The following is a 23,553-nucleotide window of genomic DNA, read 5'->3' as shown; positions in this document are numbered from 1 at the left end:
ACATTAAATCTACTGCCACCTTAAATTTACTGATACCTTAAATCGCTGCAAGCTTAAATTCACTGCCACCTTAAATTCACTGATACTTTAAAATCCACTCCCACCTTAAATTCACTGCCACCTTAAATTTACTAGTAAGTTAAATCTACTGCCACGTGAAATCCACTTCTATCTTAAACGTACTCGCACATTAAATCTACTGCCACCTTTAATTTACTGATACCTTAAATCGCTACCGGTTTAAATTCATTGACACCTTAAATTCACTGCTACCTTAAATCTACTGCCACTTTAAATTCAGTGTTACCTTAAATTTACTGCCACCTTAAATTTACTGATACCTTAAATTCACTGCCACCTTGAATTCAGTGCTACCTTAAATGCAGTGTCACCTTAAATCCATTATTTGTGCTGATATTGCTGTGCATAAGGATGTAAGTGTGAGTCTGTGTGTACTTTGTGTGAGTGTCTGTGTGGGAGATGTGCATTGTGACATCACTTGTAGCAGATAGACTTGAATGTCCTGAACATTCCACCCAATTATTTCCTATGTGAAAAAAATATTGTGTTTGAACAATCATTTTATGAAAACTATGTTGGATTGCTTAGAAAAGCACAAGCACACTCTTCAGGTATGGGTTCTATGATCCTTTAATTGTTCTAGTGGGAAGAGAAACATTTTATTTTTATTTTAAATAATGATAAGAAGATTACAAAGAACAGTAAGTTGGCTTAATAATTTTACAGGTGTTTGTGTAAGTTAGTGTTAGTTAGTCATTCAGAGGGGTTTGGTTTGAAATGGTTCAGATTTCTTTACAGTGGTGGTGATAGGAACCAGGGTCGCCATGACTACAACCCAAACATAGACATTTTATGTACTATGCAAAACAACCAGTGAACCTACGCAAGTCATCCAATAGAGTTTCCAATAGAGACCACTAATTTCCTGTAGCACACCTTTAGATCCCATTAGGAAACCATCGAATGTATTTAGAATCAGCCATTAGTCACTTGTTAAACTATTAGGATCCAATACTTTGTGAAATCAACCCATTAAAAAAGCCACAACACATTACAAAACCGTCATGAACCAACAGAAACACTTAGAGGTCTGCTGTCTGGTGTGGCGGTGTGCACACATTCTCCAGAAACAGAGGGGTGGAAAGAAAAGTAGTACCTGTTCAACATTTGCCACATACTTTTTTCACTTTTTAGCAGTAATTCCACATCACAGATCAATAGAAATTCAGATTAGTGCTTTAAGAAAATGTCTATATGTCCATATATAACATAAAAGTGGTCAATCAGTGGGATTGATGAGTACTGTATGAACACTATACAACATTACCAGATGAATTTCAGTAACCTTTATCATCCACTTCTTTATTTATTGTGATTGTCATCTGGCGTTCTTGTGTATATATATATATATATATATATATATACGGTTGCTGTCAGAACAAAACCAGAACAAAATCTACAAAATGGTAAATTTACTTTTATTGTAAGTCAATGGAACCAGACTTTTTTCCAAGTAATTTGGGGTCATTTCTTTTAGTCCATTCATTATGAAATTTACACACAATGTAAAGGGCAACGGACATTTTCAAATCATGTCAAAAACTGAAAATTGACAAAAATAGACAGCAATATATGATGTGTGAATCTTATGTTTTGTTTTATGTGCATGTTTTTCCTATTACCTAATACTCTTTACTTTTTAATATTTTTTTATTTTATGTTGGGAAACTGTTTCTGGCTTTTTGTCTGGAAAACCACTACACAAAAAAACTTACCTACTTTCAGAAGCTGTCAGGAGCTCCTCCCACCCCTGAACCACGTGAACACAACACACAGCGACGTAAAACACATTGCAGAGATGATGCAAACTCAACACAGAGCTGCTTTAAGGGGAGCCTGGCCACTTGCTGTTTCTCCTGTCATCTCAGCATCATCACTATGAAACGCCAGAGGGCGCCTGTGAGCGAGTCCTGAATGAATGGGGGTGAATGGAGCTAAAAAGCTAAAAATAAAAAGCTTAAATTGTTTCTAACCACTTGAACATGATCTTTCTTTATTTTAGAAAGTTGAAGGATGTACTTCACTTAAAAAAGCACAGAAAACATTGGTTAGCATTACTGCTACTGAGCACTGACTGGATAGCATTACTGCTACTGAGCACTGATTGGTTAGCATTACTGCTACTGAGCACTGATTGGTTAGCATTACTGCTACTGAGCGCTGATTGGTTAGCATTACTGCTACTGAGCACTGATTGGTTAGCATTACTGCTACTGAGGACTGATTGGTTAGCATTACTGCTACTGAGCGCTGATTGGTTAGCATTACTGCTACTGAGGGCTGATTGGTTAGCATTACTGCTACTGAGCGCTGATTGGTTGGCATTACTGCTACTGAGTGCTGATTGGTTAGCATTACTACTACTGAGCGCTGATTGGTTAGCATTACTGCTACTGAGGGTTGACTGGTTAGCATTACTGCTACTGAGGGCTGATTGGTTGGCATTACTGCTACTGAGCGCTGATTGGTTGGCATTATTGCTACTGAGTGCTGATTGTTTGGCATTACTGCTACTGAGCGCTGATTGGTTAGCATTACTGCTACTGAGTGCTGATTAATTAGCATTACTGCTACTGAGTGATGATTGGTTGGCATTACTGCTACTGAGTGCTGATTGGTTAGCATTACTGCTACTGAGTGCTGATTGGTTAGCATTACTGCTTCTCAGTGCTGTCCGAATTCTTTTGCGCTCACTGATGTCACAAACTTACATGAGGTGCCGTTATAAAGTCCTATAAATGGAGCTCAAAAGCGCTTAAAGCTGTAACAGCAGTGACAATGAATGAATTATCCTTTTAAAAAATTGTTTAAATATGATGTTTTTCACACGCTCCCTCTTAACCCTCGCTCGGGAGCGCCCTCTAGCGTCGGAGAAACCCGGAACACGTTGCTGAGTGGCCGCTCTCCTCTCCACACGCTCTCTACGCAGCACGCGGTGACGAGTTCACCTCCTCCGTCTCGGCTTTTCTGGATCTTCTGCGTGTTTACTTCAGCTCCAGGCGCTGTAGCTCAACTCTGAGGGCCACCGACTTTCTCCTCGGCGTCATTACTCGCCTTTGAGCTGTTATAAGCGCCGTATTTTCTCCTCTTGTGTGATGTGATCATGTCGGTCAGGGAGCGCTGCTAATAATCAGTCGTCAGATGCGAGGTAACTAAACCACGGACTGCTAGCTTAGCTTAGCTGCTCAGCGCCTCTAAGGACGATTTCTGGCGTTTTAACTTCATTTCTCTCTCTCATTTCAGGATGAACTGGATTTTTCCCCCCTCCAAGGGCTCTGGAGCGATCCCCCCTCCTCTGAACAGCTTACAGAAACAGAGGCAGCGGCAGGTCGAGTCCCTCAGAGCCGCTCACTCCAGGTGAGGCTCGGGGGTTGTTTTGGTTAGCCTCAGCTAGCGTTAGCTCGCTGGCTAAGTAAGTAAACACCGGGGGGAAACGCCGTTTTCGGCAGCGTTACTTCGCCTCCTTTGCTCAGCCGTGTCTGATTTGTTATAACAGCAGTGTTGACATCGATTTCGTACCGAGACGGCGCTGGTGAAAACAGGAGAGGAGCGTTGTAGAAAGTGCTGACTAACTAGCAGCCGGCTAACCCTGCTGGCTGTCTCAGAATGCCGCGTTACCAACCGTGTTCCTCAGATTAAAGTATTAGTTCTGCACTGTTTGTACCGAGATGCCGAGTAAAAGCTCACAATCCCTTCTTAAACCAGCTGCCTGAGGCGGGTCAGACCTGCGGGAGTCTTTTTTCCGCCACTGGAAAAAATATATAGCCTTTTAGTAATGCAGGATAAAGAGAAAGTTTACGTAGGAACGACAAGTAATGACTGAATGTCCCTTAATAACGAGAACATTTCCTCACAATTATGAGATATTAAGTCATTATGAGAAAGTAAGTCATCATTATGACACACTATGGTGTTATATACATTTTATTATGTTGATGTTATACTATAAATGTATCTTGTGTGTGTATGTATATACATATATATGATGTATATGATATAATGTGTGTATGTGTATATATATATATATATATATATATAATGTGTGTGTGTGTATACATAAATTTTGAGATACTAAGTCATAATTCGAGATAGTAAATCATTATTATGAGATACTAAGTCAATGTTAGACAAAATCACTGATATGTTAAATCATAATTATGATATTCAGTCATAATTTGAGATAGTAAGTCATTATTATGAGATACTAAGTCACTACTATGAAACACTAAATCACTATGATATATTAAGTCATAGTTATGTGATTCAATCCCATTGTTAAGAGAAAGTAAGTCATAATTTTGAGATACCAAGTCATAATAGTGACAGAATAATGAGGGGCAAAGTCATTATTATAATATATATAGTCATAATTATAAGATTGAATCTTTATTATTGTGAGATAAGTGTGACATGGTAAGCCATAATTATGAGATTAAATCTTGTTATTATGAGATGCTAAGTCATAATTATGAGACAGTAAGTTGTTATGAGGCATTAAATCACTGTGATAAATTAAGTCATTATTATGAGATTGAATTTCATTATTATGAGATACTATGTCATAATTTGAGAAAACAAATCATTGTTATGAGATGCTGTGTCATTATTGTGGAAAACCATCTCATTATTATGACTTACTAAATGGGTATATATTTTTTTCCAGTGGCTGAAATGGGCTTTTATATGTCAGACCTAAAGACAAGTTTTAATTTAGGAGTTTAGCTGCAGAGATTATTAGGCTTGATTGTTATCTGTTATCTGTTATCTTTTTTTAATTTCTGGATAATTAAATGTTTAGTGTTTCTACAAAATCATTCTGAGTGCTTTGGCGTAAAATACTTTGTACTAGAGAAACTTACAGAGTCAGAATGTATTATGCCAATGTATTATTATATTTGCATTGTAGACATCGGGACCCCTGGTTCCTATCACCACCACTGTAAAGAAACCTGAGTCGCTACAATCAACCATTTCACACCAAACCACTCTGAATGACTCTGTTTACATCCCAGCCACTAACTTACACAAATGAAAGTGAATTTAAGGTATCAGTAAGTTTAAGGTGGCAGTAAATTTAAGGCTTCAGTAAATTTAAGGTAGCATTGAATTTAAGGTGGCAGTAAATTTAAAGCAGAAGTGGATTTAAGGCAGTACTGTTCCACTGATTTAGTATAATATTGACTTAGTATCTCATAATAATGATTTACTATCTCAAATTATGACTTAGTGTCTCATAATTATGAGATTTAATATTAAAACTATGACTTAATATATCATAGTGATTTAGTGTCTCATAATATTGACTTAGTATCTCATAATAATGATTTACTACCTCATATTATGACTTAGATGTCATGATTATGAGATACTAATATCATAACTATGACTTAATATATCAGGGATTTAGTGTCTCATAATATTGACTTAGTATCTCATAATAATGATTCATTATCTCATATTATGACTTAGTATCCCATGAGATTCAGTATCATAACTATGACTTAATATATCCGTGATTTAGTGTCTCATAATATTGACTTAGTATCTCATAATAATGATCTCAAATTATGCAGAGGTGGATTCAAGGCAGCACTGAATTTAAAGTGGCAGTGAATTTAAGGTATGAGTAAATTTAAGGTGGCAGTGGGTTTAAGGTAGTAAATTTAAGGTGCCACTGAATTCTGTGTATCGGTAAATTTAAGGCATCTCAAACTGAATTATGCAGAAGTTTAAAAAAATAAAACAGTGGAATTCCCCCTTAAAAGTTCAGCTTGCTAACTAACGTGTTAGTGTTTTAGGACAGTGCGCATGCAGTTATTTAGATTAGGACTGTGTTTTGTCATCAGAGGAGTCCAGACTCCTGAAGGGCCTCAGCTTTGGACATACTGGTCATACGTTCATAAGTTGAGTGTTGCTTAAATCTAGGAAAACCCTGAAACAGCCTGGAACTGGTGAGCATTTGTCACTCACTTTCCCAAAAGCATTGCAGGCTTAAAGGGAAATTCCACCAACTTTTCAATACTTAAGAATAATTTAACCACTATTTGTATAAACAGAGTCATTCAGAGTGGTTTGGTGTGAAATGGTTGATAGGAACCGGGGGTCGCCACGACTGCAACACAAATATAGACATTTTATTTACTATCCAAAACCACCAGTAAACCTACACAAGTCTTGGCCTCACAACCCATCCACCAAGACTGGATTTTTTGAAAAATAGATTTTAAGCCAAAGAGATTTTGTAAAATGTCTCATAAAACAGTGTCTCAGACATCAGGCAGTGAATTCATAACCGTTTCATGTAATAACTTTCTGTGAGGGAGCTTTTAGAGGCGTTAACCTCTTCAGACATCTGGTTCCTATCACCGCCACTGTATTCAGACTGTGAACAATTTAAACGCCTCTGAGTGACTTTACAGCTGAGTCGTTTAGTTTGAACATCTGAAATACGAATTGTTTAATTATGTAGACTTTTTTGAATCATTGGGATTAAAAAATAATGTAATTATAAATGGTAAGACTGTGAGAAGTGATGGCAGTCCTCTAGTAGTTTGTGTCTGTCTGTATATGTGATGACTGACATATGAAATGTTTGCTCCAGTATTGCAGAGATCCAGAAAGATGTGGAGTACAGAATTCCTTTCACGGTCAACAATTCGACCATCAGCGTCAACATGTGAGTACATGTGAAATATTTCAAAATAATCAAATATTTTATCAACCGAATCAGTTTGAGGATACAGTAAAAGCTAAAACATAAACGTACGTAGTAAACTGGACTTGATGTAGTCCAGTGATAAACAAATTCACCACAGCAGCAGCTGGAAACAACTCTAGATTATATCAGCAACACACAGCGCACTGCAGCCGGGCTTCAACCTGCATGACTGTGACTGATTCAAAGGGTCAAACAAGGAAAAAGCATTAAAAAGTGTGGTGTTAGTAACTGAATATTAGCTTCGACAGCACTAATACTTAATGATGTTTACGTCTGCATGAATAGAGATAGATAGGTACAGACAACGTATATATATGTATATATATACATATATATATGTGTGTGTGTGTGTGTGTGTGTATATATATATATATATATATATAGATATAGATAGATAGATAGATAGACAGATATATATGTAGATATAGATAGATAGACAGAGAGACAGACAGAGAGACAGACTGACAGATAGATAGATACTTTATTGATCCCAAAGGAAAGTTACCAGCCAGTAGCAACTACACCAGACAGTTATATTAACAAGGGTGATACAATATTAAAAGAAGAATATATACAAAAAAACCTGTCTATAGGCATATATACAACTAGGGATATACAAAAATATGCAGTAAGATCTATCCTGAGATAGATTTTTCAGTTTTTGACATAATTTGAAAATATCTGTTATCTTTATGTGTAAATTTCATGAGGGATGGACTAAAAGAAATGACCTAAAATGACTTGGAAAGAGGTCTGGTTCCATTGACTTACATTAAGAGTCAAGTGTGTTTTGTCCTTCTCCTGTAAAGTTACCAGCGATATAATAACAGCGATATAATGGTACTGAAATAAAGTATGTAAATGTATGTAAGTATATAAATAAGCATGTAGAAGTATTTATGTTCTGTTGTAACTTGTGCCTTTCTTCCTCTCTGTGTAGTTTGCTTCCACCACAGTTCCCTCAAGAAAAGCCTGTGGTCACAGTGTATCCGCCTGTGGGTCATCATTTAGTGGACAGTAACAATGGTACCATGGTCACCAGCCCCCTCATTACTAACGTATGTCTTTTACTCCTCTGGGATGATTTGTCACATGAATTGCATGATGCTGTATGAAATGAATGGAGGGATTTCTTAATGCTGTATTATCTGTGTTGTTTCTTCAGTTTGGAATGCACTCCGATCTCGGAAAAGTAATCCAGAGCTTGCTGGATGAGTTCTGGAAGAGTCCACCAGTTCTAATGCCCGGCGCGCCCTCGTTCCCCTTGTGAGTAGCCGTGAACTGAAGTGTACAGACCTTAATGTGTGGACATTTATGTGAGTTTTCTCAATGTTTATAGTATTTTTTGCTGCGTTTCTCTTTCACGATGCTTTATTCTAGCATGTACAAGCCGTCTGCGATGCCCCCCTACCCCACCCAGAACTTCCATTTCGTCCCTGCCTTCCCGGCGCAGGACAGCCAGCGGCCCATGGTTCCCGCCCCTGTGCCGCCCTCCCAGGGGGTGGAGCTTCAGCCGCCCCAGCCACGCCCACCCGTACCAGCTTACGGGCTCATCACGGACCTTCCGCTACCTGTGCCCACCTCTGACTCACAGGTACAGACCTGCACAGGGGTCTCTTAATCCTGAACGTACATAATATGGTTAATTCCAGAGATTTTTCAAAATGTCTCCGTAATTAAATGCAAACAGTCATTCGGACTTGTTTAACGTGAAGTTCTCCACTGTGGAGAAAGTTACCGAGTCAGAACTGTTCACAGTGGGGGTGATAGGAACCAGACGTCCACCTTTAAAAGCTCCTTCACAGAAAGTTATATGAAATGGTGATGAATACGTTGCCTGATGTCTGAGACGCTGTTTTACGATAGTTTTGAGAAAATCTTAATTGTACTCTTTTAACATGTTGTCGCTGTCAGAACAAAACCTTGCATCTCTGAAGTAGTAATTTCAGGAGAAATTCAGCAAAAATATAATTCAATGTGCAAAAAAGGATAATAAATTACAATACTGAGGACAGAAGTTGTGGAGAGGTGTCAGCAGGGTATTGTAAAGTATTATAGACTTTGTTTTTATACTATTTGTTATAATGAACAAGTGGTGGTGATGGGAACTAGACGTCTGAAGAGTTTGATATCTCTAAAAGGTCCTTCACAGGAAATGATTACATGAATTGATCATGAATACACTGCCTGAGATGTCTGAGACATTGTTTTATGATAGTTTTGGTCAGTGATCTTTAATAGACTTAATTACGTGTTTATGTTGACACTGTATTATGTACCGTTATCTCTAAAAAATTGACCAAAAAACATGGTACGGTCTCATTAGTAGTAGTAGTACAGTTCTCATTCATCTGCTGAGTCAACACTTACTCCAGATCTTTCTGTTCTTTTCAGACGGGGCTAAACGGGCACATGTACAAGATGCCCGAAATCCCAGAATCGTTTCCTGAACTGTCTGAGATGAGGTAAGGAAAATTGTGGCTTGTGTCATTTATTTATTTCTGTTTTTAACACAGGTTCAGAATGAATCACTTGTCATATTATTTGATTTTGTTTAGTAATAACTTTTACAGTGTAGGTTGAGATACTATAAGCTGAACACCAGAAGGTGTTTAAAAGCCTCACCATGTAAGATTTATTTGTTACAATGTAAAGAAGTAGTATTACGCTAAAATATAGGGAGTGTGCGCTGCTGCGAGTTGCCCAGTAAAGTAGAGCTCTGCGTGGGACTGTTTTTTCAGCCCTGCTCCCGCCCGATTTCATTCCACTCCCGCAGAAAATCTGAATCATTTCTCTCGCTGCCCGCCCGCGCAGTCCCGCACACATCCGATATCTGACACAGTCTAATCACAAGTCCATTATCCTCTGCTGAAATAACACGGCAGTCGTGGTCATCAGGCTCACTGTGAAGTAACTTCACCAAACGCCATTTATTCCCAGTAAACACAAAGCAGGAATTAAACCACAGAGCGTTTTTTTGGTGTTTTGCTGGGCAGTTGTGGCCGTCAGATGAAGGCTGCGCTGTCTCTCTAAGGCCTCTCTAACACATTCTGCCTCTGCGTGGCGTGAGTGAAGCGGCAGCGCAAGCTCTACAGCTTGAACGCACTGGCCTTCCATACGTACAGCGTTTGAGCTGCGGAGCAGCGAGAAAGTTATACAGACTTTCTTGTTTTCAGACGGATAGATGGTCACTTCAGTCACTCTGCTTAATAAAAATATAATTTATAAAAATACACGGTATATTTTTTATCCTGGACAGCATCCTGACTTCTGATTAGGAAAAAGTTTCAAGCCTGAATGACATAAAAGTTGTCTTTTAACCTTTTTATACGGTCTTCTGATTAATTTTTATTTATTTTCATGGCTTATTTCAGTATATTTAGCTGCGTGATGCGTGAGGCACGTGGAAAAAATCGGCCCCAGGTCAAGAATGACTTTATTCGTTTTAACTGTTTTACTGTTATCACTTTATACTGTTTACATGTATATTTTAGTGATCGTTCTACTTCATTTAGGCTATTCATTAATTTGCAGGATTTGTCTATATGCATGCTTCTAGTACAAGTGAGCATGTTATCGGATCGATACCCGATACCAGTGTTGGTATCGATGCGTTCACATGTATTAACGTCACCGCATAGCCTTAGAAAGAAGGTCCAGCTGGATGTTTAGGTCTTAACTGATCTTAAAGTCAACATTATACTGATGAATTATTGACAACAGTAGATAGTTCACTCACGTCCTCAGAGGACCAGTTTTGGCTGAGTTCTCTGCCAATAATCTTTCAGTGCTCTCACAATCTGATTCATCCATTCGGGGAAGTGAGTCTGAAGCACAACCCACACTACAAAATGTTCTTCCACACCCTCCATGCAGTAACGCATTTCCACCAGAGAGGTCTCCAAATCCCCAAAACGTACACAGTGCAAATTTAAGATGTTTTATTCAGTAATTCAGTCTAAAGCTTATTAAATGATCAGTAGTAATAGTGATTGTGATGTCTTGAGAAGTTAGAGCTTTGATCACCACTTTTCAAACAGAGCCCTGTTCATGGTTCACAACACATCTAACATTTCTACATTTTTTCTACACTTTTATAGCTTCTATAAGTTTGTTGAAACCTGTTAAGTTATAGAGCAGTAGTTTTAGAATTATTTTACTCGTGCATCTGCAACAATTTTTTTTTTTTAGTACTGAAGACAGTGGTTCCAGGCTTTTGAACATGGTAAAACTTCCTTGCAACTAATTGCATGTTGTGAGTTGCCTGCAACATAATTTGTCTGCACATTAACAGCTACACACACAGCATCGCCTTATCAACAAGACGATAAACACGTTTTATTTTCTTGTCTGTTGATTCAGTAGACGTTTTAAAGTGTGCTGTTTGTGTGCTGTTTCATGAGGTTGAGACACTTGCAACTGTTTCAAATGAGTTGCAGGAAGCTGAACGTTATGCAACTCAAGTGCAATTTAGTTTCATGTAAGTTTCAAGCAATTGATGTTACATGAAGGGTTCACTGTGTAAAGCCAACCCAAGTCGTGCTGATGTTTTAGTGATGGGTTCTGCTTTGTTAAATAAACACTGTGCTAATCTGGCCTGTTTATGTTTGCGCCCCTGTCTCCCTGCAGCGTGTCTCAGCTGAAGGATATGAATGAAAATGATGATGTTCTGCTAGAGTTCTTCGCCTCTCTGCCCCAACTCAAGCAGATCTCCTCCGATAAAGAAGATTTGGTCAACAGTATCGTTGCTTTGGCCAGTAAGTGAAGATAGTTTGTATCATTCTGGAGTTTACTGCACTCTTAAAAAAGAGTTCTTCCAGGGTCCTTTAGTAAAGACAGTGGTTCTGAACAGAACCATGAACCCTCAAAGAGCTCTTTACATGGTTCTATACAGAACATTTTTGGAAAGTGTTCTATAAAGCACTGAAAAGGGATCTACTGTTGTTACAAGCTTGATATTGTAGCAGTAGAAAACCCTTTTCGGTGCTTTACTGAACCCTTTTCAAAAATGTGCTATATTAAAGCAGTAAGCCACTCGAGGCCGTGGATTACTGCAATTTTATCACAGGGAAGGGTGTTGTTAGGCATGACACGAAGCGGAGTAAAACTCCCTTCCCCATGATAAAATCACAGTAACCCACGGCCTCGAGTGGCTTATTGCTTTTATAAAACGGCAGCCAACATAAAATACATTAAAATACACAATGTTTTAGATAATTAGTTAACTTATTATTAATAATAACCAACATAAACAAGTATTCCGCCAAGAAATGTAGTTCCTTTAGAGTACGGTATCATTTGCTAATCAACCATTGACCACTGAATGAGGAGAAGAACGTTCAGTCGCCAGTCACTGTAAATTAAACTGCAGACGTTTCATGATTTTTAAAACTTTTTTCTGTTTAATACAAACGCTTTCAGTTTATAAGCACTTTCTGGTCACCAAATCACCACCGTGAGTCTTCTGTCAGTCTGACGACGCCACTTTTCTCACGCTGGGGCTGAATCTCAATACTGACCTGCAGCCCAACAATGCAAACAATGCAAAATATCGCTAAAAGTGTTCATTTGGGATTCATCCACATTCAGACTCGACAGACAGTGCAGAATCTGACAGCAGAAGCCAGAATTTCTAAACTTAATGTTACACAGCTGACTATTTATCTAGGGAGTACGGAGCCGTTTGGGACTCAGCCTGGGTTTGATGCGATTTCTGACACGCACGGATATTTGAAGTGTGTGAGACATTCAGGTGACATTCTTTAGTCTTTTATATTGCCGCTTTTCAGTGAATCACATTGTGAGTGCTTTAATTCAAGCCTGTGATATTAATGTTGGAGTTGTTTAGCATGTTTGCTATCTTTTAGCCTGTTAGCTAGCTGACCAGCTGAGTTCTAGATAAGAACATAAGTCGCCAGCCCCTCAGTTTAAACAAAAAATGGGTTCTTACTTCATCAGTGCACTCGGTGCTCCGTGCGAGCAGCATTAGAGTCAAAGATTATTCATTAACAGCAGAAGGGTTTTTCAGTGGTGCAGAGTTCAGTTGCGGTGAGGCGTAACAGCCGTGGTGTATTGTGGATTTTACAACGGCTTCGAACACGGCTCAGCCAATCAGATTTCAGGACCGGAACACATTCTCCATCAGTCTGAAAGACCTTTTCACGATGCAAAGAACATCTGTCTTGCAAATTGATCTTTGAGTGTTTCTGCTTCTTTATGGAACCGTTTTCATTACTACAGAATCCTTGGAGAGCCATCTTTTCTGAGTGTATAGGAGACACAAAAGTTGATCTAAAGTCAAAATCTAAAGTCAGCCTGAAACCGAAGTGACTTTTTAACCTTGTTATTTTGTGTCCCTGACCATATTAGACAATTATCACATAATTTAAAAGACAGTTCTTGTTTTTCTGTAATCTTCCATTTAAATTTAATGACTTTTCCATGTATTTCTGATGACGTTAGCATTAGTGGTGTAACGTTTCATTCATTTTCTTGAGGCATTGTTTAGAATTCCTCCCTCATCCTGCATTGAAATAATACTGAATCGAATAATACTGCATCCCTTGTCAAGCCAACTTAATAAAGGACAGATACTTGAAGAAGTGCTTAAAAATACATGATGAAGTACCTGTACTTTGTTACTATACACCACTGCTGTTAACTCAGTTTTAAATCTGATCTTTGTGTTTGTGCAGAAAAAAACCTGCAGCTCGAGCCTCAGCTGGAGGGTAAAAGACAAGAAATCCTGTTCAAAGTGAGTCCAGACTTACAGAAACACGCCTTTCTTATAATAATAATGGAATTTGTCTGTCATTCCTGCAGTAAAATACAGTGCTTATTTTTTGAGTGTTATAAAGTTATTAAGTATTCATGAATAATGTTAATAAAATGAGTTTCGTAATGAGTGTTAAATGGGTCATAAACACCGTAAATGTCATGAATAGGCAGGTGTAGCACATAAAGAAAAGGACAGCAGTGGCCTATTATATCTCCCTGAAAATTAAAGCTAATTAGCATATGCTAATGAACCCATAACCATTCCTCCTCCAATCAGGCTAATGGAGTTTTTAAACACTGTGTCCACTCACTGTCCACTCTATTAGACACTCCTACCTTGTCAGTCCACCTTGTAGATGTAAAGTCAGAGACGATAGCTCATCTGCTGCTGCACAGTTTGTGTTGGTCATCCTCTAGTCCTTCATCAGCGGTCACAGGACGCTGCCCACAGGACGCTGTTGGCTGGATATTTTTGGTTGGTGGACTATTCTCAGTCCAGCAGTGACACTGAGGTGTGTAAAAACTCCAGCAGCACTGCTGTGTCTGATCCACTCAGACCAGCGCAACACACACTAACACACCACCACCACGTCAGTGTTACTGCAGTGCTGAGAATGATCCACCACCCAAATAGTACCTGCTCTGTGAGGGTCCATGGGGGTCCTGACCACTGAAGAACAGGGTAAAAGGGGGCTAACAAAGTATCAGAGAAACAGATGGACTACAGTCTGTAACTGTAGAACTACAAAGTGCACCTATATAGTAAGTGGAGCTGATAAAATGGACAATGAGCGTAGAAACAAGGAGGTGGTCATGATGTTATGCCTGATCGGTGTATGTTGAAAAAGATATGGGGGACATTTTCCCCTTGCAGAAGACCACCCCCACCCGTAAGTTTGAGAAAAGCCTCCGACCCCTGGTTTAAGTAATAATGGGTAGTAATCTTGGCTCGTTATTTGGCAGTTGACAGGTCACTGTTGCCCTTTATTTATGTGTTATAATAAACCATGGTTTGTAAAGCATTTATGACCTAATTCATTTATAAACTCATTTTAAACCATTCACTGCCCCTTTATAAAGGTGGTCTTACTGCGTCTGTTATTTCGTGTCGTGTTTCTGTGCAGTATGAGCAGCTGACCCAAATGAAGTTGGCGTTCCAGACGAAGATGCAGAGACAGCACGAGCTCAGTGAGGTACGATACTCCCAACGTGCTGCCGTGGTCACATGCAGACTTTTTGTTCCTGTATCGCTCCACTCACTCGTGGACAGATGTACTTTCTTTTTCACAGAACTTCACACAGCAGCACACTTTCTCTTTTACAAGCTATCATTCTTTGGACGAGGAAGTGAGAACTAAGCTTGACCAGGAACAGACACTGAAAGTAGAAGCTTGGCTGGTCTTGTTTTACAGGGGCCATGTTACAGAAAATTCTTAAGATCATGTCTTACCTGCTTTGTTGTCATGGCAGCTTCAGTTATGACTGAACTTAGAACATAAGTCATTACAGAACAACTGTTCCTAAATCTGTAATCTTATCTTATTTCCAGATAACAGAAAACAGTATTACAGACATTCTAAGCTGCCAAAATATCCTAAATATTTTCTTACCTTTAAGATAAACCCCAGAGCGTCTCAACTTCTGTTTTAACTGTCTGTTACTATTGTTTTATGCAGTGACAGGCGGCATAAGTAGCATAAAGACGTTACATATTTCTACACTGAAAACTGTGCTGTGACTTGTTTTTTTTTTTCTAACAGCGTTTAAAAGCCCCAGACACTGCAGACTCGATCTCCACCGTGCCCCCTTATTACCTTTGTGTGTTACTGTTGATGAAAACTTGTCAGATAAAATATTACAGTGAAGGTGGTGAATAATGAGGAGACAGAGCTGAACGTGTGTCTGTTTATTAGGAGGAGTGACGTTAGCGCGCTCGGCTAAAGCGTTTAGGAAACTGAAACTGAAACTGTGGGGCGGCGACGCTCTGATAAACAGCACAAAGCGCTGACACAATATTATAAACTTTCAGTTTGTTGCGCTTTAGTTTTGTTTGACCTATTTTTTTACACCAGTAACGGTAGCTAACGTTAGCTGTCCGGCTAACTAACTTGATTGTGTTTACGTTTCAGCTGTGCACGTATGGTCGGTTGCTAGGTAACAGACATGATAGATGATTGTCAGTTTCAATCGAGTAAGTTGAGATTTCCTAACTTGAGATAAGAAAAGATGCTGTAAGATAAGATTCCTAAATTAAGATCAGATTTGCTTCTGTAATATGAATTTGTGTAAAATCCTATCTTGACCTGTCGGATCTTAAGTTAAGACAGACAGACAGGAGGTTTCTGGAATACGGCCCCAGGTTCCTGTGAAATAGTCCTGCCTAAAACATTGTCTTCCCAGTCTCCACTGTAATAAGTGTGATTCAGCTCCTTAGCTGAGGGTGTGACTGTGTCAGTATCCTAAAAACACCTTCTGAGCTTCTCTCATTTGCAGTCTTTCATGGAAACCACAGTCACTGATTAGTAATAACACCTGGATGGGTCGTATCAGAGTAAAGTGGGTGGGGCTTCTCCTAAGGCTGCGTCTCCTCTGAATTTGACTGGCTTTTGTTCTGAAGTCGCTATTAAGTCATTTTATCTGAACCAAAACAGTCTGTGTAGAGTACAGATAGAGCTCCGTCTGTCTATAGAATAATAATCACAATAATGGAGAATAGAAAGAACATTAAAGAGTAAGAAAAGTAAGAAACTGAAACAAATCAAGACACGGAGAGAAACAGGATGGGCTGAAGTTAACTGATCAGGATCGGTTTATTGTCCAGGTCGCTGTAATTCAAAAAACAGAAACTGTCACTGTCCAGTTACTTATGAACTGCACTGCAGATCACTCCCTGAAAATTAACGCTAATTAGCATACGCTAATGACCCCATAACCACTCCTCCTCCAGTCAAGAGCGAGCCCTCCATCAACCCTGAGACCAAGAGATAGAAAGAGGGAGAGGGAGAAAAAGATAGAGAGAAAGATGGAGGGAGAGAGAGAGATAGAGAGATAGAAAGAGGAGGGAGAGAGAGAAAAAGAAAATAGAGAAAAAGAGAGGGGGAGAGAGATAGAGAGACCAAGAGATAGAACGAGGAGGGAGGAGGAGGGAGAAAAAGAGAATAGAGAAAAAGATGGAGAGAGAAAGATAGAAAGAGGAGGGAGAGGGAAGGAGAGAGAAAAAGACAGAGAGAGAGAGAGAGAGAGGAGTAGGGAGAGGGAGAATAAAAAATAGAGAAAAAGACAGAGAGAGAGATAGAGGAGGGAGAGGGAAGGAGAGAGAAAAAGAAAATAGAGAAAAAGACAGAGAGAGAGAGAGGAGAGAATGAGGGAGAGGCCTGTAGGGAAAGAGAAAATAAAGAGACAAAAATAGGGAGAGAGAGTCATAGAGACAGAAAGGTAGTGAGAGGGGAGAGAGAGAAAAATAGAAAAAGAAGGATGGGAGAGGAGAGAGAGGAGAGAGAACGAGATAGAGGGCGGAAAGGAGAGAGAACAGTAAGAAGGAGAGAGAGAGATCTAGCAAGGAGAGAGGGAGAGAGAAAAGGGGATCTAGTGAGAAAGAGAGAGGAGGTTGGAAACGGAGAGGAGAGAAAGCGAGAGAAGGATCAAGGAGGATGAGAGAGAAGAAATGGAAAGAAAAAAGAATCAAACGAGAAGAGAGAAGTAGAGAGAAAGGGATTGATCGAGGAGAGAGAGACGATTCCCAGTTTCCTTTATCAGTTCACCTCGTTCAGTATCAGCTGACTGACTCTTCACAAAGCGCTGTTTCACAGCTGAAGCCTATGAGGCAGAAAGGCAGCTGAGCTGACCGACACTAACGTAGTTGCAGCCCTTAATTAAGCAGAATAAACGGTTTACTCGTCTCCCTTTCCTCCATCAGAGCTGCAGCCTGAGCGCCCTCCAGGCCAGGTTAAAGGTCGCAGCCCATCAGGCTGAAGAGGAGTCGGAGGAGACGGCCGAGAGCTTTCTGGAAGGAAAGACCGACATCGATGACTTTCTCACCAGCTTCATGGAGAAGAGAACGGTACTGCAGTGAGAACTGCACATGCACTGTATGTCCAAAAGTATCCAGACAGCAGTTCTAACGAGTGAATGCAGCTACTTTAAGATGCAATAATTGCTGATACAGGTGTTAATCAGTGCGCACGGTTTGTATAATCCCCATAGAAAAGCAGCCACACTAGAAGCTAGAGGGGTATAAAGCCCCCCAGCATTGGGCTGTGGAGCAGCCCAGCTGCTTTCTCTGGAGTGATGGAGCTCCATCCAGTACCTTTGGGATGAGTTGGAGGGACCCAGAACTGACCATCCAACATCAGTACCTGACCTCACTAAAGCTCTCTTCTCTGAATGCAGTCAAATCCTCATAGCAATGTTCCAACATCTAGTGCAAAGCCTGTCTAGAAGAGTAGAGGTTGTTACTGCAGCAAAGGGGGACAAACCCCATATCATTACCCTCAGTTTCAGAAGAAAATGGTGGTGTCTACAAACTTTTGGACATATCGTGGATATCAAAGCAATAAGCCGCACGTGGCCGTGCGTTACTGTAATTGTATCACGGGGAAGGGTGTTCTTAGGCATGGCGCGATGCGAAATATATGTATTTTAAGTCAATATTAATAATAATGAACATAAGTAATCCACCAAGAGAAGTTGTTTCTTTAGAGAGTGTTATCATTGCCAAGCAGCCATGGACTTTTGAATGAGGAGAACGTTTGGTCGCCCATCAGTGTATATTGCGGTCATTTCATGAACTTCTTAACTTTTTGTCCTATAACAGTGAACATATGATAACACAGCACTGTTTAATGCAAAAACCTTCGCTTTTAGAACTACTTTAAATCATAAAATTACCACCGCAAGTCTTGTATAGCACCAGTCCAGTTGCGCCCCTCTTCTCACGCTGGGGCTGAATCCCAAATGGCTCCTTGCTCCCTACATAGTGTGCTACATAGGAATTTAAATACTGGATCCTGCACCTCGACAGTGCAGAATATAGAAATAGTCATTGAAAATAGTCATAAAGGGGCTCCCGAGTGACGCAACCGTCTAAGCGTTGGCTTCCTCCAAGCACGTTCGGCTGTCCAATGACGTTACACGAGTGGCAGTTTGAAAAGATGCGGTGGCGCTTCACAGGTCACGGAGGAAGCCTGTACTAGCCTTCACCCTCCGGGCGTTGGTAGTATCGTGTGATTGAGGGAGTCCTAACTAGCGGGTGGAATTGGAAATGACTAAACTGGGGAGAAAATTGGGTAAAAATCCAAAAAAAAAAGTCATAAAAATCATTTGGGGCATCCATGCTCCTCATAAAGTGCACTGTTTGGCTGTAGAAGCCAGAATTTAACAAGCTCCTTAGCTAGCACACTATTCAGGGAGTACGGAGCTGTTTGGGATTCAGCCTGGGTTTGACGCTACTTCTGACTGAAACACAAACATTTGAAGTGTGTAAACCATTCAAGTGACATTATTTAGTCTTTTATATTGCAGTTTTAAATCATACTGTAAGTACTGTAAGTTTAATTCAAGACTGTGATATTAATGATGGAGTTGTTAGCTCTTTTAGCCTGTTAGCTAGCTGGTCAGCCTAGTTCTAGTTAAGAGAATAAGCTGTGAGCCCCTCAGTTTAAACAAAACCGGGTTCACTTCAGTTCAGTTCAGTTGCTCTGAGGCGGTTGGAGTGTGTATTTTACAATGGCTTCAAATGCGGTTCAGCCAATCAGATTTCAGGATCTCTTTTATAAATCACAGCAAAATACATCATGGCAGTTTTCATTGTGTTTGTGCGTTATATACGTCTGTTGGCATGTTGAACTGAATTCAGCCTGTGTTTCCTCTGCTATCATAGCTCTGCCACAGCAGAAGAGCTAAAGAAGAAAAGCTTCAGCAGGCCATCAACACTCATGGACAGTTCCCCAGCACACACTAGAGCTGGCCTGCAACTGGTGAGGATTATTTTACTCCTTTTTTTGGGTCTATATTCATAATTCCTCATTGAAAAGGCTTATTAAAGTAATAGTTTGGCATAAAAGTTACACAATTTCTCCCACCCCTCTTACCCCAAATGTAGTCCATTAGCAAATACATGCGTGGTGTCTGAAGTTTGCTTCTTTAGTTTTACACTGGAGCTACGAAGCTAATGTGGCTAAGACTGCGTACAGGCGGCGGAGTGCATTCCAACCAAAAGCCCATTTTATTCTACGGCAGGACGTGACCACAGTCATTCCAATGTGGAAAGTGTTTTTCAGAACACCTTCGCTCATTATGTGTCACTTTTCATGAGGTAACCAATCAAAAAAGAGTAAAACTGAACCAGAGCAAACGCAAGGCAGTTGGAAATTTTTATTCGCTTTCAGGATTCAGCGCGAAAGTAAATATTATTTCACTGGCATTACACTGGCCTCGTCTTTCTCCCCCCAAAAAGAAGCGCAGTAAGTGCCTGTTTCTTCTGAGTATTTAATGTAACGTGTCCTGCCAGAAACACTGTCCATAAAGATCCACTCTGCTTCTTCTCCGCTTCGCAAAACTTGTCACAGGCAGATTCCTCGTGGTTCAGGAATTCTTTGTGGAATGCGCTCCACCATCTGAACGCTACTAAAAAGTAGTGGACACTTATTGTTATTAAGTGACCCTTATTAGTCCCCCAATGAGATTTCACCTCCGCGTTTGACCCATCCGTGCAGTGAAACACCACATACACACTAGTGAATGCACACACACTAGGGGGCAGTGAGCACACTTGCCCAGTGCGGTGGGAAGCCCTATCCGTAAAACCCGGGGAGCAGTTGGGGGTTAGGTGCCTTGCTCAAGGGCACATCAGTCACATACTGTCGGCGCAGGGGATCGAATCGGCGACCTTCCGGTCACAGGGCTGTTTCCCTAACCTCCAGCCCACGACTGCCCATGACTACTCCACCAATTAGCATATCAGTGTTAACTGCATGCATAAATCATCACATACCTCAAACTATTAGTAAGATCTGCTTTTGTGGAGATCTATACGTCTCCAAAATCTATAAAAACGGTAAAAATTCCGGCTTTACGTCTATTTTAAATTCAGTTTGTTTTTGTGAGATCATGAAAGCTAACACATTTACACGTATCCGCCCCTGCCCACTCACTCCATTATAAAGGGTGTTTGAGCTCAGACTGCTTTCTGAATAAAGCACAGTGCAGGACAACCAATCAGAATCAAGGTCATTTACATAATCGGTCTTAAAGGGACAGTAACAAAAACAGCCTGTTTAATTGTAAGAGATAAAGAGAGTTTGGGAAATGATCAAGTAGAAAAGAATTGTGACTGTTTTTGCTACATAAACTCACACAAATGTCAAAAGTGGACCTCGGATGGAAAAAAAAATGAAAAGAAAATTGTAAGATATGGATTCTTTAAGCTATTAAATCCATTTTCTGTTTATAGATGATCAGTTACATTTGGGGAAAGAGGAAAACTGTGTAGATTTGATTTATTGCCAAAATATTACTTTTAGCAGGAAATATTATTCGATTAGTGCTCTTAGTGTGTGATTTTGGTCACTTATGAAAAATTTGAATTCTACTTGTTTGCAAAAAAATTTAGATTACTGCTCAAGCAAGAAGGAACTTCATTCTTTAGTGCTAAACTGGTGCTTGTTTTGGTCTTTGTACTGGTGCATAATGCTAATTGTTTTGCTTCCAGGTTTGGGGATGGTCCTCCAGCAGAACGGTCTGCTGCACAAGCACCCCAAGCCCTACTGCCAGACAGAGCAAAGCCTAGGAACTCTCGATCTGGAGTCCTAGAACCTTCAGGCCGCATGACAGTGAAGAAATCGCTCATGTAAGCTGACGCCAGGACTTCCAGGACCGAAGTTCACGTTGGCTTTCGTTCTCTAACTCCTGTGACGTTCTAGACTGTAGATTTGCCCTGTGTGACAGTAGTCAACAGAGGGGAGATGCGTTCTCTGAACTAGACAGCCTTTCAAGCTCCTGTTAGTACGCAGTATCTATTGAGGGTGGGTTTCTTTTAGGGTGGGCCTTCTACGCACTTGAAGACGAATTTGAATACGAAGATGCTGCCAGATACTTCCCAAAAACGAAAAAAGAATACTGTATTTAATAATGTTGATAATAGGCTTTATTATAATCAGACATTGTATTATATGTTTATTTAATTTGATAGATTAATAAAAACATTTAGAATAATCAGTCTGTTGGGTTGTCGGATCTTGTGTGGGAGTAAGTGGGAAGCTTTCTTCTGAGCCAATATGAAGAAGCAACATATGAATTTACTGATGATTGAGTTTTTATTGGGGCAACAAGGAACGTGTACTGAAGATCATCTAAAGGAGAGGTATGAACTCTGGAGGTGAGTCTACTAAACACATCACAGCTTACTGAAGCGACCAAGACACTGACATTAGTACATTTCACAGTTCTCTAACAGTTGGGAATTCTTGAATGGTTCTAGGGCAGATAAGCAGAACTCGGGGCCTGTATTCACACAGCATCTCAATGTGAGTGATCTTAAATGTTTTTCGACCCATTTTCTGCATATACAATAGATTTAGGACACTCTAAATACAGTTAGCCTTGTTTATTAATTATTTCCCAAGCTAAAGTTACCATTTATTCTTTTGGATCCATCGGAAAAGTTATAACAGCCAGCAAAACGACCACGTTTACTAACAAACTCAAACCGATCCCAGCGATCAACTGAGAACGTAAATAATGCAATAGAAAAGTGTCTTTCTATTATTTAGGTCAGTAATTTGTTGTCTCTTCTTGGTTGACAGTGTGAAGTCTTCTAGGCTCAGAGTGCATGAGGCTGCCCAGCCAAAGTTCAGCCAGGCTTGCTAGACGTTTTCCTTTGTATGGACAGAGTGAGGCAGGTTTTGAACACATCCTCTTTCCACCACTTCAGTACATCTGATCTTGGAATTTACAGTGTATCTGCACTCCTTTTCACAGACCAAGAGACTTTTCTGACAGATTCAGGAATTTGGAGCTCAATATTCAAGTTTTCTAACTCAGTATGTTTAAGAAAGTTAATGAAATGAATTCAGGTGTGTTTGACGGTGGCTTTCCGGGAGAAGCGTTGAAGATCTCGGGTTTGGACGTGTGCGTTTGGATAAGTGTCCCATCTTTTTTGAAGTGGCGGGGGGGGGGTTGGGACTGCTATGTCTGATCCACTCTCACCAGCACAACCCACACTAACACACCACCACTACTTCAGTGTCACTGCAGTGCTGAGAATGATCCACCACCCAAATTAAACCTGCTCTGTGGGGGTCCTGACCACTGAAGAACAGGGTAACGAAGTATGCAGAGAAACAGATCAGCTACAGTCTGTAATTGTAGAACTACAAAGTGCTCCTATGTGGTCAGTGGAGCTGATAAAATGAATGAGTGTAGAAATGAGGCAGTTCTAGTGTTACGGCTGATTGCTGTACATTATATGATTTCAGTGTTTTCCAGTACTTGGAAAATAACTTCAAAACCTGTTGTCAAAACTCACTTGTAATAAAAGCCACAGGGCAGTTGGTAAAATTCACGAATATGAGTTTGTCAACAACCATCACAGCCTCACAACACTCGACTTAAGACCAAACAGACCCGGAGAAGGTCTGACTAAATATGTTCTTATTGAATTTTATCCAGTTTTCAAACACTGGAGCAACACAGTAAAAAAAAAGCGTGGTTTTCTAGTATCCATGACGATGAGGTGGAGCCTGTGAAAACCCTTATTAACATACATTTTACCCTTTCCAAACCTAGTCTCATCTCTGAATGGTCCCATTGTACTGATTTACAGATTCATTTACAAATACCTTTGACTGACATTCCTGAAAGTCTTCTACAGAACGACGTGCTTCACGTGAATCTTGCTGATGCAATTCAGAAACTGCCCACTGGCTTCTATTACAAGTGTTCTGGTCTATTACAGGTTTTCTGTTGTTTTGTAAGTCTGT

General features: G+C 40.1%; 1 protein-coding gene across 1 annotated transcript; it reads left to right on the top strand.

Moving 5' to 3' along the window:
• Window positions 1-2,970: 2,970 nt before the first annotated feature.
• vps37a (VPS37A subunit of ESCRT-I) lies at window positions 2,971-21,790 on the top strand. Its single transcript, XM_036583561.1, has 13 exons — window positions 2,971-3,229; window positions 3,325-3,438; window positions 6,683-6,757; window positions 7,740-7,857; window positions 7,965-8,065; window positions 8,180-8,393; window positions 9,194-9,264; window positions 11,429-11,556; window positions 13,495-13,553; window positions 14,701-14,769; window positions 17,493-17,636; window positions 19,455-19,551; window positions 21,285-21,790. The coding sequence occupies exons 2-12, from the start codon at window positions 3,326-3,328 to the stop codon at window positions 19,533-19,535; spliced, it is 1,173 nt and encodes a 390-aa protein (XP_036439454.1). The 5' UTR covers window positions 2,971-3,229; window position 3,325; the 3' UTR covers window positions 19,536-19,551; window positions 21,285-21,790.
• Window positions 21,791-23,553: the final 1,763 nt, after the last annotated feature.

The sequence above is a fragment of the Colossoma macropomum genome, unplaced genomic scaffold (assembly GCF_904425465.1).
Source record: "Colossoma macropomum unplaced genomic scaffold, Colossoma_macropomum, whole genome shotgun sequence".
Taxonomy (NCBI): Eukaryota; Metazoa; Chordata; class Actinopteri; order Characiformes; family Serrasalmidae; genus Colossoma; species Colossoma macropomum.
This window is presented reverse-complemented; position numbering and strand designations above follow the sequence as displayed.